This window comes from Engraulis encrasicolus, chromosome 19, assembly GCF_034702125.1.
Source record: "Engraulis encrasicolus isolate BLACKSEA-1 chromosome 19, IST_EnEncr_1.0, whole genome shotgun sequence".
In the NCBI taxonomy this organism is placed as follows: Eukaryota; Metazoa; Chordata; class Actinopteri; order Clupeiformes; family Engraulidae; genus Engraulis; species Engraulis encrasicolus.
Window position 1 is genome coordinate 24024616 of NC_085875.1, and position 15000 is coordinate 24039615.

The 15000-nt window shown below is 43.8% G+C and overlaps 1 protein-coding gene across 1 annotated transcript in view; it reads right to left on the reverse strand.

Moving 5' to 3' along the window:
- tdp1 (tyrosyl-DNA phosphodiesterase 1) overlaps window positions 1–15000 on the reverse strand; it is a 73374-nt gene that overhangs the window by 58292 nt on the left and 82 nt on the right. The window contains exons 1-9 of the mRNA XM_063224091.1: window positions 14902–15000; window positions 13971–14237; window positions 13151–13347; window positions 12352–12613; window positions 10703–10746; window positions 10444–10499; window positions 10082–10178; window positions 9278–9312; window positions 1817–1909 (exon numbers count right to left, since the gene is read on the reverse strand). The exon at window positions 14902–15000 is cut by the window's right edge and continues 82 nt beyond it. Of these exons, the coding sequence (XP_063080161.1) occupies window positions 1817–1909; window positions 9278–9312; window positions 10082–10178; window positions 10444–10499; window positions 10703–10746; window positions 12352–12613; window positions 13151–13347; window positions 13971–14235 (1049 nt within the window). The 5' untranslated portion in view covers window positions 14236–14237; window positions 14902–15000. The remainder of the gene's footprint in view (window positions 1–1816; window positions 1910–9277; window positions 9313–10081; window positions 10179–10443; window positions 10500–10702; window positions 10747–12351; window positions 12614–13150; window positions 13348–13970; window positions 14238–14901) is intronic.

Here is a 15000-nt window from a genome sequence, read left to right on the forward strand (position 1 = left end):
TTAGTACATCCCCAAGATGAGGAGCTACAACACTTTCAAGATGGCTGAATCCAAGATGGCTGAATTGTTTGGCCCATAACTTCTGCCTGGGTGGATGGATTTTTCCAACATTTTTTTTTAGCTTTTTTTTCTCTATAGTAGTTTGTTTTTAATTTAGGGATAGAGATATCAAAAATAAAACTGCTCATCTCTGTCCCAAAAGGCAAGCCCGCTTCCAGCATTTTCTGGGAGAATGCAATCTAGTTCTTTTCTATTCTACTCTATTCTATTCTATTCTATTCTATTCTATTCTATTCTATTCTATTCCATAATGATCAGGTAGAGAGTAACAAGTATAGAAACAAGTTTCTTGTTGCATCCCATGGAACTATCTTAGGAATCACACAGGAACAGAACTATTGTAACTTACAGGATGAGATAGAGCTCAACCACACAACACAACCACAACTGGAAGTGAAGCTCCACCTTGCCTTTGTGCCACAGCACACTACAGCACAGTACACATGGTGTGTGTATGTGTGTGTGTGTGTGTGTGTGTGTGTGTGTGTGTGTGAGAGTGTGTGTGTGTGTGTGAGTGTGAGTGTGTGTGTGTGTGTGCATGTATTATACAATGCTGTAGCTGTGTGTGTGTGTGTGTGTGTGTGTGTGTGTGGGTGGGTGTGAGAGAGAGTCGCAGAGAGCACTGGTACTGCTACAAACGGTCGTGACATTCTATTGGGAATAAATACTCCTTTTTCAATTTTGGCACGTTGTCATGGCAACCGAACGACCCGGTGAGGATGTGTTTTCAACAAACGTACTGTAGCGAGAAGAATGGCCGAACGGATGGATAGACAGAATGGCAGACTAGACGGATAGAGAGAATGGCAGACTAGACGGATAGAGAGAATGGCAGACTAGACGGATGGCGCGCCTGTGGGCCCGCACGCTCTCAGCTCTCTAGGGGGCCATTCATCCCAACGGAGGTGACGACAGTCCAGAAACAAAGAAAAGACTGAATGAAAATGAGAGAGAGAGAGAGAGAGAGAGAGAGAGAGAGAGAGAGAGAGAGAGAGAGAGAGAGAGAGAGAGAGAGAGAGAGAGAGAGAGAGAGAGAGAGAGACCAACAGACAGACAGAGACACAGAGAGGGAGAGACAAAGAGAAAAAGAGAGAGAGAGAGAGGGAGAGAGGGAGAGAAAGAGAGAGAGATAGAGAAAGTGAGACAGAGAGAGAGAGAGAGAGAGAGAGAGAGAGAGAGAGAGAGAGAGAGAGAGAGAAGGAGAGAAAGTGAGACAGAGAGAAAGAGAGAAAGAGAGAAAGAGAGAGAGAGAGAGAGTGTCTGTGTAGGCAACAGTGTGAGCTCTTCTTGTTTTAATGGCTTCCTGCAGGCCCCTGATAGAATGAGGGCTGTCAGGCGATGAAGGCCTTGTCAAAGTACAGTAGCCTATGGCTTGGCAAATTACGCCTGACTACTCAGAGTGAGCGTGACACTGAGGAAAGGGCATGTCAAACAATGTGACGTGCGCAATGGCAAACTATGCTTGGGCTGAGAGTGTGACCGACAGGATATGTGTTTGTTTTATGAGTGTGTGTGTGTGTGTGTTTGACAGAGAGAGAGAGAGAGAGAGAGAGAGAGAGAGAGAGAGAGAGAGAGAGAGAGAGAGAGAGAGAGAGAGAGAGAGAGAGAGAGAGAGAGAGAGAGAGACGGAGAAAAAGAGGGAGAGAGAAAGAGGGAGAGAGAATGAGAGACAGAGACGGGAAAAGAGAGACAGTGTGTGTGTGTGTGTGTGTGTGTGTGTGTGTGTGTGTGTGTGTGTGTGTGTGTGTGTTCTCACCCCTGCGTCTTCTGGTACCAGTCAGCTCGGATCATGTTGGAGGTGAGGATGACGACCCGGAAGCCTTCCTCATACCACAGCAGCATCATCTTCCTACACACACACACACACACACACACACACACACACACACACACACACACACACACACACACACACACACACACACACACACACACACACACACACACACACACACACAATGACAAATGTGCATTAATCAGAAACTAGGAATAAGACATTGACCATCAAAAACCCTATATTAACATTTCTACCTATGACAGGGGTGGTCTGATGGTGGGAGGGAGATTAAACACATCTTCTGCTCTTCAGGGAGGCCTCTGCCATTTACATTAATAATGTAGTACATGAAAGGGAAAGGACCTAGAGAATTAGAGAAAGACAGCCAGTCAGACAGACAGACATTACGGACAGACATACAGGGGTGGGAGACGTGACGCCTTGTTTTTTCGTAACATTGGTTAAAAACCTACAAAACTGTTATTTTCCTTTAAAAAACAAATGTCAATGAAAGAAGATGTGGTACATTATGTTTCATATTAGTCTTAGATGAGAAGAAACATTTTTGTTAAGATTTATGTAAAGGTTTATATGTCAAATGTCCTGCGGTGTGACTGTAACATTAATGAAACAATATATAATAATATATATATAAATTAACCAACAACATGTTAAATAATGTATGAAGCATTTGGCATGATTGCATAAATCTTCACTTTAGATTAAGATATGTGAATGTGGAAAAAAACTCAAGACAGTAATATTAACTACAAGTTCAATTTCGTAACACAAATTGCGTCCTGTGGGGTGACATGTATGTCAATGTTTGTGAATGGGCAGCTGCAAGGCCAACTACAAGGGTCTTAAAGACTGGCTCCTAACCAGTCAGTACCTCAGTTACCTCAGGAGAGTGCTGTGGAAGTTTAAGGTGACTCTTAACCTCTTAATATGTCTTCATATTGCAATCTTTCTGTCACGCAATGCTTAGGTTCATTTTATGGTGTCCTGTGGTGTGACTGCTCTTATAGGAGGAAAAAAAGTTTTTTTTATTAATGAAAACACATATTAAGATTAAACATGATATCATTATCAAGTTAGCATGAGCTCAGATGTCAGTCATGTATACAAAAGGATTAAAATGGCCATAATGCAGTGAATTCCCTGTGGTGTGACTCCATTTTCCTGCGGTGTGACATGCCTATGCTATGTGTTGATGCAGGACACATTTTCCCAAAAATGGCAAAAATAAGGTGAAATTCCACAGACCACAGAGTGCTTTATTTTTTTCTATTTTTTTCCAATTTTTATCCATCATTTTTTTCAGGAATTTGAAAAACTTTTTTTTTTTTTTTGCGTTACGCCCTTAAACGTCAACCACCCACAGACAGATGGGCAGGGAGGCAGACCCTCAGACAGACAAATTGACAGACTGAAAGGCAGACAGGCAGGCAGGCAGGCAGGCAGGCAGGCAGGCAGGCAGGCAGGCAGGCAGACAGACAGACAGACAGAAAGGCGACAAACAGACAGAGGCAGACAGACAGATGGACAGGGAGGCAGACCCTCAGACAGACAGAAAGACAGACAGGTAGGCAGACAGACAAACTGACAGGGACATTCAGACACGCCAGCAGACAGATATAAAGACAAGTTGGTAGACACAGGAACATAGGCAGGCAGATACACCGCCAGGCAAGACCAGTATGGATATACACAGGACAGAAAGGCAGACAGACAGACCGACCAACCATTAGGCAATCAGACAGACAGACAGACAGGCAGATCCTCAGGTAGATCCTCAGACAGAGACAGACAGGCAGGCAGGCAGACAGGTACGCAGATGAAGGCAGACGGGTACACAGACACAAGCAGACAGACAAGTAGACAGACAGACAGATATGATAAATACAGAGATAAGAGGAAAGAGTGAGAGAAAGAAACAGAAAAATAGCCAGTAATGGTGGCTGAACCATTTCTCCACCTTTAACTTAACCAGACTCAGAGGGGCGCAGACCTATTTCAGAACAACTCCAGGCAGTGTAGTAATTAAGGACCCACAAACTCTGTAACGCACGCACGGACACCCGCTCACATACACACACACGCACGTCGTACACATATACACGCACGCACGCACACACACACCACACACACATCCCAATCCCTCCTAACAAGTGTTGAGGGGCTCCAGCCTCCCCTGCAGGCTCTATACAGCTGATCATTAAGATCTGTCTCTGTTGTACTCGTCTCCTCTCTGCTCTGGTGGCCAGTGGGCAAGGGGCATCTACAAGCACATGGAGGGGCCATCACACTCGCCAAGACAGACAAACGGACTGACGGACGGACACTCTCTCTCTCTCTCTCTCTCTCTCTCTCTCATTCACACGCACGCTCACTCTCACTCTACACCCCCCCACCCACACACACACACACATACCCACACACACACATACCCACACACGTGTAGAAGAACTACTCATCGTCCAACACCAATTACAGTACCAGACAGACAACCCTTAGCCGCACTTTGAACGCTTTCAAGTTCAATAATGGACCACAGAAGGATAGCATTACTCTCTCACACACACACACACACACACACACACACACACACACACACACACACTGTAACGCGCATCTCGCTCTCTTCCTGGACCAGCGCAGCGCGTTTCCTACATTACCCACACCACCTTGCCACTCTCTAGTTATGGGGTGTGGTTATAAATAAAGCCAAGTTCAAGCTCAATGGCGGCGAGACTGTCTACAATCAACACACGCTCAGTGGATTATCAGAGTGAGACCCAGAGTGTGCGCCACGAAGAAAGCGTTTCTTTGATTGCCGTTTACAGCACTGGAATGGTGCGCTCCCGAAGGTTGAAGACGACGTGGGTGAAAAGGAATCTCGTCTGCGACAAGTAAATCCCTTGGGACCAGGACGCTACAACAACAGAGTTGGTGGCGTTGTCACCAAGAGGCCTTGTTCAGTGCAGACTTGGAGATATCCCCAAAGCCACCTTGCTGTCTGGTCGTAACCAGATCTGGGCGAGGACATAACGTCGGACCAAGAGGACGGTAATGAGCGCTAGTCTTTGCGCACCTGGCTCTCTCTCTCACTCTCAACCCCGCTGCTGCAGCTGCTCTCGTTCGCCCCCCTTTAAACATCATCTCCGTGTCCACAAGCGCATACACCATTTGCACACACGCACTACACAAACACCTCATCATCTCAGGACATTTATGTTATGTCGTGTATGTCTTAATTATGTGTTGAAAGATGTGTTGTATGTAAACTAATTTCGTGAAGTGCACTAAAAATAACAAAAGACATTTATGGTGTTTCTCATTCATTCAGTTGTTTTCAAATCACTGTTGGCTAATTCATTTTTGGGATTGTGACGCTTGGTAAACCGACCGCAGTCTGACGACTGCTGGCGCCCAACAAACAAACTTTAAAATCTTTAAATCAGTGTCGGTGGCAACGTTACAACACACACACACACACACACACACACACACACACACACACACACACACACACACACACACACACACACACACACACACACACACACACACACACACACACACACACACACACACACACACACACAATGCCACCTGTAGGATATCATACTTCCACAATCTCTTTCTCTCTCACACACATAAACACACTTAGACAATCCCACACTGGGGGCAGCTCAGGTCTCAGGGCAGTTGTGCTGTACTGATTGCAGCTAACCTTTAAGTCACACTGTGACAGGGTTGTGTGGTTGAAAGTGAGAGACGATCAAGCAAGACTGAGAAAAAGTAGAAGTCCCTGCTATATATTCCTTTTGACTACGCTCTCTCCACACAGGGTGATTTCTATAATTAGCTCGCCTAGCTGTAGTAGCTACTGCATGAATGACTTGCGATGTATGATACATGACAGAACTTTTACTTTCTGAGCCCAGGATGTCGCTCTAACTGCCTCTCTTGGAAGTTAACGCATGAGAGAAACACTGTGCCATCTCCTTCTGATTGCCATTTTAATCCACCTTAATGATGTGTGCAAGGACCCCTAAGTTTAACAAAGATAAAAGCACAGCACATTTGTCTCAAAAATGGGTGCAGGACTAGCAAAGTCACATGGAAGCTGAAAAAAAGTCTGCAACACTGAGCTCCTGTTTCTCTTATTTTAATGTGACACTTCCGGCAGCAGGTCCTTCATCAGCCATGGGTGTCACACTGCCCGAAATCTCACATTAAAATAAGAGAAACGCGAGGTTGGTGTTGCAGACTTTATCTCGGTTTTCATGTGCTAGGACCACACCAGTCTGTAAGTCTAAACCCATAGTCTGCTCACTGTTCCTGTCAATTGGTTCTTATCTGCATTCGCAACGTAATTCTCTTTTCTGAATGGCTGATGGACTGTTGGCGTCAAGCGCGTGCCGGGCATACACTGTGCGATATTTTCACTCGTGGGTCTTAAGCTTCTGCTCACACTGCACATGGAATTTCACTGTTTAAAAGTTCACAACTCACGACTCACGTCCTCACACTACACGAGCCGACAGTCGGATGCGAGCGAAATGCTTCCACCGTACGACGCGACAGGCATGTTTCCCCGGTCTGCAGAGGAGGGAACATGCGCACCTGAGGTGGAGATGAGGTCGTGCTCAACAGCGAATTGCACGGCCCTATTAATGTGTGCATGTGAAGTGTCTAATCGGGTCGTAGCACTGCTTTAACTGTGCGATTTACGCACGAGCCACGACCAGAATTTCAAACCGTTTTGATTTTCTTGCGACCCTGCGATTGCTCGATCGTGAGGCGAAATCGCTTGTCGTTACCCCATGTACACTGCACGATGCGAGACTCACGATTGACCTGTGATTGAGCAAGAATTGAGCCCGACGCTCAAAAAGTCGTGCGAGTGCCAAATCGGGGCAAAATCGGGGCAAAAGTCGCACAGTGTAAGCCCAGCTTAAGTTAGACGCTCATAGAATCTTGGTTTGGAATGCCGACGGTATCTAAGGGATAACACAGTAGAAACCATGCACATCGTCTCCGGAAAATTAAATAATCACGTCAACTCGCATTCCAAACGAACATTCTAGACGCGTCTAAGTTAGACGCCCGCGTAGTGAGTCGTCTATCTTGCTCACAAGATTCGGGGGCAGTTTGCACGGTTCCTACAACTTTACAGACAGTAATAGATTTTAAAAAGTAGGGGAGAGCAGGGACGAATGAAACACGGGACGAATGAAACACTGCGATTTACTCGAAAACAATACACATCTCAAACATAATATTCGGTCAGTACATTCAGCACGGAAGACTTGACAACCCCGGGAAAGCTCGTGCCGTGACGTCACCTAGTTCCAACGTTAGCCCCACGAGCCTGTTTTTGACACCTTAAGTAAAATCTTACCCGTCGTGTTTTTTTTGTGATCAAAAGTTGTTTTGGTTGTTTTATGTAGTAATGTTATGTTCATACAGCAGATGAATCGTTCCTTTAACATACCTGAAAGTATGAAATGTCAAAGTTGTCGAGTTTACAGGTAAAAAGGATTTTAGTGTCAGTAGACACTGTCGGGACGAATGAAACACCCGTTTCATCCGTCCCTCTCGCCCATTGACTTAAAGCTGGATCAAAATAAAACAGGAGGATCCACTGTAAATCCCGCATCAGGACTTAAGTAAGCTGCATAATAATTATATAATAAGTGTTTTAGATGAAATTTAGTCATCAGAATGGCCGAAAAATGCCATAATGGAAATGTGGGTCTCGCGCATTTGCCCACGTGGAAAAACGCTATCTCTCACCCATTTATAGTTTGATAAATTGTATAATATTTTACTCAGGAGAAGTGTAGTAGTGCATTGTCATATGTGTTTCATAAAAAATAGAGTACAGTGAATTATTTCTGTTTACAACCCACTGTTTCATTCGTCCCTCATGTGTGTTTCATCCGTCCCGAAGAGGGACGGATGAAACAAACGACAGTTTGCATTCAAAGTTAAAATAAACGTGATGCCTTAACGGTTGTGTTAAATTACAACTGTAACTATTAGAATACACATATGGGTTGTGGAACATATTACAAAATACTTTTCATCTGCTTTATTATTTTTGAAAATAACCGTTAAGTAAAAAGTGTTTCATTCGTCCCTACTCTCCCCTACCCTTCCCTGACGGCAGATAAGCGGTATAGCGGCCTTCGAGATCGACAAAGTTCCACAAAGTTAATGGCTTGCCGGAGGCAACTCTGTCTCCATGCTTACTCATAGGTAGTCTGATTGCGCTTGCTGAAAGCTTTGTCTGTGTTTGTACTGTACTGTATGCACGCATGCTGTTTGAAGTGCTCTGTTTTTGTATGCAGGTCTGGCTGTGTTAATGGGAGATAAACACTGCGCTTTGTACTGAGTCAGTAGAAGCAGCGCACGGTGTTCTGTACAGTGCCTCCTCGCAGAATGCTGTTTTCGCGATTAAATTAAACTTTTCAGTGTGATGACAACCATCACACCTATTGTATAGCTCATTTGAAAGAGGAGGTTGTCGTCTTCAAAATAAGACCAACTAGAATTGCGGTGGTTAATGTATGGGTTGATTGATTAAATCAACTACATGTGAAAAAGATGTAATCAAGACTATGGGCCGTCATTGCATGACGAAAGCTCAACATTTCAATGCATTTGAAGCAGGAGTAAATTGCATACTGTGGTGCATAAACATATACAGGTATTTGACATACTGCATCTGTATCTGACTGTATCCTACATTTGACTTGTCACTGTTTTGATTCTGAAGGCGATTGCTTTAAAGCGGATCTGATTTCATGTTGAAAAATTGCCTGCATGACAGAAAGAAAGTGAGTGACGAGATTTTGATTGGCAGCTGCAACCTGCACTTGAATATCAACAACCTTGAGCCGATCTAACACTGATACAGTATATGGTTCCCTTGCATTGCACTAAACATTTGCTTATGTTTAATCCATCTTCTCACCACAGAGGGTTTTTTTTTTAAACCATTGCATCACAATACAACCAAAGCCTTTTTCCGCACACAAAACAAGCAAAACTATATGGTACGCAATTAAGTGCTGTGTATTAAGGTATAGTTAAGTATAGTTAAGTCACAACCACATTGGCACAATGAACTCGTGCTTGACAGTTTAATTACACTAATTGTACTTAATGATATTAATTACGCTTAATTATAATATATTAGCCCCTGTAATGCCAGTATACGTGTGGCATAATGCATAAATGCAGTATATAATTTCTTCATGCTCTTTCTAGTAGTCAGTCTACTAAAGGCCACACAGTCATTTCACCTAACATGGTAGAATAGCCCTTATAATGCATAATTCATGGCATAATTCATCCCTAATAACAATTGCAGTGCAAGATGATGAAAATGTTTAATATTCAGTAAAAGCAAATTGAAACACTTACGTGTGATGCGTGCCAAAGGCAATATCCAGTTTAGCCTGTTAACGACCAAGACAGCAGAGTCAATTTCACTCAAGTAAACACATGCATAATTTTTTGCTCTAAATTAACTTTGCTGATTCACTCAAGAGGGCATTTTATTTTCCACAATCATGTCTGCATTCACCAGAGGAGGTAATTCATGAATGTCAAGTGCATGTCCCAAAAGGATCTTTCCACTTAGGCCAATTTACATCTCTGTTTTTTTCCTTCCCGTGTCTTCAACTCTCTCATATGAATACTGATACATATGGCTCTGTTTCCCCCTAGTGGACACACGTGTGAACTGCATTCATGTCCACAAGAGGAGGAGGGGTATCTGATATTATGCACTTTACATTAAGGTGCTGAAAAAACTAAATAAAAAAACAACAACAACAACAACAACAAAACAAGGCCCAGCTGTGGCTGAAATGGCTGGTCACTGGACCGCTGCACCGGCGACCCGGGTTCGATTCCAGCAAGGGTCGTTTCCCGGTCTTTCACCGTCTCTGTCTCCCATCTCGTTTCCTGTCTCTCTCTCACTATCCTGACTGAAAAATAATAAAAGTCCCCCCAAAAATCTTATACATACACACATACATACATATATACATACATACATAGGTAGGTAAATAAGTAAGTAAATAAGTAAAACAGTAAGTATGTAAGTAAATAAAAAGAGTTAAGAGTCTTAAGTGGTGTTGACCTGCTGTTTTAAAAAGTGCACTCATATTCTCCCCTCGGATTACAGACTGAGACAGGTACTGGGCAAAAAAGGAAGCATACCTGGCAAAATCGAACTTGGGGAAACGGCTGTGCCTGTTGGATGAGCCGGGCCTTGGACTCGCGCTTCTCACCGTGGACGATCATTAGAGGTTTATCCCTGAGGGATGGAGCACACAAGACTGTGTCAGCAGATTCAGTGTCCTTCAGTGTGTGTGTGTGTGTGTGAGAGAGTGAGAGTGAGAGTGAGACAGAGACAGAGACAGAGACAGAGAGAGAGAGAGAGAGAGAGAGAGAGAGAGAGAGAGAGAGAGAGAGAGAAAGAGAGAGAGAGGAGTGTGTTAATGAAAGTACATAATTTTACTCAAAGGACAGTTTTAAAAGTTTAATGGACTTTGATTGTAATAAATACTTGTGATTCCTACCTGAATTCCTCAGGGTACTGTTTAACCATCCAGGGAATGTCAAAGCAGTAGTTAAACTGTTAGATAAAAAAGACATAAAGTGATTATGGGGATGCAACAGACAAAAGACAAATACTTGTACAAACCATCTCACACACACACACACACACACACACACACACACACACACACACACACACACACACACACACACACACACACACACACACACACACACACACACACACACACACACACACACACACACTTAATACTCTACCTGCACAGATTCTTTCAGAGTCCCAAACATGGGGGAGAGAATGTCTACAGGAAACAGATAAAAGCGTGACAGTAAATATGGTGCATGGCTGTTCATCACATAACACAAGATGTCTTCACTGCCCAAGGCCAAACACGAAATTACATTGTGTAATTTGCACTGCATTGGCGTTTTTGAAACATTCTGGACATTCTGGACTGATATTTTTGAGCAATCTCGCCAAACACAATGGCAGTGATTGCAGGGAAAGAATGTCAAAAAAGTTACCTTTTCACTTCTAGAATGCATTGCTGAAAGCAAAGTCTGCATGCAGGTCATGTCTAGTGTTTGCTGTCAACTTTTTTGTCAACGTTTGGGTGTAGGCCTACTTAGCATGTCAGTTTGTTACTTATGTAAGCCGAAAAATAAAGTGGTGAAATTGTTAAGTAGCAGCGTTGCACGCTTCCTCTGACAACTGATGACTACAGTACCGTGAAAAGCTGCACCTGCTGACAAAGAAGTCTTCAAGGTGCGCAGGCCCTCGTAAAAGTTTGTTTCTTTTAACTTCAGTGTACTTGGTCATACTTTGTTGACGAGTCAAAGTCAATTTAAAAGTGTCAAAAATCTATGCAACAGGGTTAACACAGAAGATTGAAATTGAGTTTGACCAGTCTCCAATGTGCAGTTAGACTAACATAAATAAGACACACACACAATAATCACACACACACACAAAAACACACAAAAACACACAAAAGACTAACATACTGGTACACAAATTTACATTTTCGCTTACACATTCACTCACACACACACACACACACACAAACACACGCACACACACACACACACACACACACACACACACACACACACACACACACACATGCCATGGCGCTGCATTGTTTGGCTGCCTCTCTGGTAACTCCGTCAAAACCGTGCAATTTTTCATCTCTTCAAACCTACTTAGTCCATATGAAGTCTACATTTTGGACAGATATGACGATGTGTTTCTAGACAGCACTTTTTAGTGCTATTTATTGCCGTCTGCATTTTTGTTGACCTTAAATCGAAATCGATGTTGTCGGATCACCGCAGCGCAACGGAACTCCATGGAGATCAGAATGCGCATAGCCAATACCGCATACCAACCGGCCCGGCAGAGAAAGAACATCATCCCGACAAGCCTCGCACTACTGTCTACAAGAGGTCCGCGGACACCAGATGAATGTGGAGACCATCACCGTGTATAGCGTGGGGTGAGAGCCTGCAGTTTTGCCACCCGCGATGTAGTCTCCGTCTCATCTAGCACCGTATCCACCCAGGAGCCTCGGACACCGCACAGCTGTCTGCTTTGTAAAGCGATGCGTCCAACTCTCGCCTCGATCGACACATCTATGAACAATCTGACACCATGGACATTTTCTATACTACTTATTTCTTTAATATGTGTATTTATGTTGACATTTAATCTAATGATTTCTGCACGATGTGGAGTTTTACCAGAACCGTCATTTCACTACAAGCTGTAACCTTGGTTATGGCTTTGTATGTGACAAATAAACTACTCTACTCTACTCTACTCTACACACACACACACACACACACACACACACACACACACACACACACACACACACACACGTGCTGTAAACAAAAGACAAGGTTACCTCGGATGTGCATGGCTCCAGTGTTGTACTTCTTCTCCAGGCCCACCACCTTGTTGAGGAAGAAGCGGTAGGTCTCCGTCTCCTCGTTGATGCTGGCGTCAAAGAAGTCGGGCGGCTCGTCGATGTAGTAGGTCCTGCCATGGGGACTGGGGGGCCTGGCGTCCGCCACTTCCTTCTTGACACGTTTAGGACTCGGCTGCTTCCTCTTGGGACTGGGTGGCTGTCGTCTAACGGGACTACAGTCTTCTTGTTTGGGCTGCACCTAGGTGTGTGCGATAGGACAATATTAAACCTTGAATCATGAAATAGAGTAGAGTAGTGCAATAGTGCACTTAATCAGTGTTATTTGTGTTTTAATTTGTTAACAGTGTTTGCAGAAGCAAAATTGCATGTATGTATTACCTCAAAAGGAAAAAGTTTACTGCACACTTGTTTGACTTTGTGCCTCTTCATTCAGAGTGAACAACGTGTTTCGCTTCTGTGCATTATCAGAGGCGAAACGCTTTGTTCGCTCTGAATAAAGGAGCATAAAATCAAACAAGTGTGAGGTAAACTTTTTCCTTTCAAAGTAATACATACTCCTGCGTTTACCACCACCTAGGAGCTGGGCATGGATCTTTGTACTTTTGCATGCATGTATATTCATTAAAACCTGTTCAGTAAGGCTTGTAGCCCTAAAATGCCTGTCTTTGTTTTGTTTCGATGAAAGATTATGATGAAGAATTGAAAGCAAGATTTCATGTTTTTAAAAAAAATGTGATATGACTTTTTTTGCCATATCGCCAACCCCTAGCTGCACCTGTCGCTGTGAAGATGGGATGGGGTCATCGTTGTCGTCATCGCTGTCGGACAGCGCCCAGCCCGCCTGCTCCTCCGACTCCCTCTTCCTCTTGACGGCGGGTGATCGTGCAGGGTTGTTGGCTTTGGTCTCGTACTTGACCGGCTGCTGCTGGTTGGCGTTGGCGGCGTGTCGGGCCTCTGAGCCCATGGCCAGCCCTGAAGGAAGGGATGGGAATCCAAACACATGCTCTACATCAGTGATTCTCAAACTGTGAGCCCAAGTGGGCCTTGAAACCATTTTCTAAAAAATCAAAACAATATTTGTGTTGTCATGCTGTCATGCTACTTCGAAACTAAACTTTTTTTCCAGAGGAGAGGAGACTTGATAATAAAAAGAACCAAAATGTGTAGCAGAATTGTAATGGAAGTGCAACCATAAAAATCTGTTAATTTCTGTTCCCTATCTCGGTACCACTTCATTCCCCTATGTCCACACCCCTCGGTTTCCCCATTAGGGTTGTAACGTTCGTGAATAATGGGAAATCCATCACAGCTGAGAGACTTTTTCATTTTTTTTTTTTTCGTTTTCCATTCACTTTGAACATGTGACTTTCATGTGAGTACTTTAATTTGAGGGAAAACACAAGTGTATTTAAAAGGAGGACAATTGTTGTTTGGACAAAATCACATAGAGGTGGAGTCAAAAATCTTAACACTGAATAAATAATTTAAAAACGTTCAAGAGACAGTTTTTTGAATGGCTCTTTGAAAGGAAGGAGATGATCCAGACAATGTCAAAGAGCCATAAATCCCATCCCTATTTCCCATCATTGCTGTACCTGCAGCAGGCTTCTTCTTCTCCTCCTCCCTCTTCACCACTGGAGGTGGTGGTGGTGGGGTTGTGGACCTGCCGTCAGTGGTGGGTCTGGCCGACTGCTGAAAGAATGAGTGGGTCTTCTTTGTGTCTGGGTCAGGCACCTCAGATGCTCTCTCTATGTTGATGTTGTATGAGTGCACTGCTGGTGCTGGTCGTGGTGGAGGTGGGGTGTCATCATCATCACTATCGGAGAGGGTCCATCTGCCGTGGGCACTCTGCTGTGACATTGCTACAGGAGAGACAAACATTACAATACATTACACATAGGCCTACTGTATCTCTCTCTTTACTTTCTCAATCTCAATTCAAGGCTTGGTTATTTAAAATAACTTATAGGCCTACTACAGCTTCTATCTACCGTACCGTCTTTGGAACTATGTGGGTTCATGCACCTAAACCAAGGGCACTTCAGCCATAGATGAATATAGGGACACCACCACACAGAGACTTAGCCTACTGGTAACCAGCAACCCTCTGCTCCCAAGACCAACTCTCTAATTAGGCCATGGTAGCTACTAGCTACTCTTATTATGCACTTCACTCTGGCATTGCAAAATAAGAATTCACACTCAAAGACATTACTTTGTAAAGTAGTGAGGATTTGTTCTCAATGTGTGTTGCCATAACAACCCGTTCTGACTGACAACAAGCAAGGACTTGTGAAGTGCAGCACTAAAATCACAGGGCAGGGGAGAAGTTTTCCAGATCTCAGCAATAAAGCAAAACAGCCGATTCGAACTTTGGCCACAAATCTAAGCAGTCCGCAAGTATTTATGCAAGGCGGAAAGCCGCAAAATAACTTGATGAACACGACTCCATGTGTGCTTTGTGCAGTTAATGTTGCAATGTCAACAATTTTGCATTAGTTGCAATGGTAAGGCATGCAGACTTACTCAGCTATTTAATTGTACACCTTCACGTGGAACACAGTGCTCACGAAAGGCTGCTATAATTGTGTGCAATCGTCATTGCCGAGGCTGACAAGAAAGCAT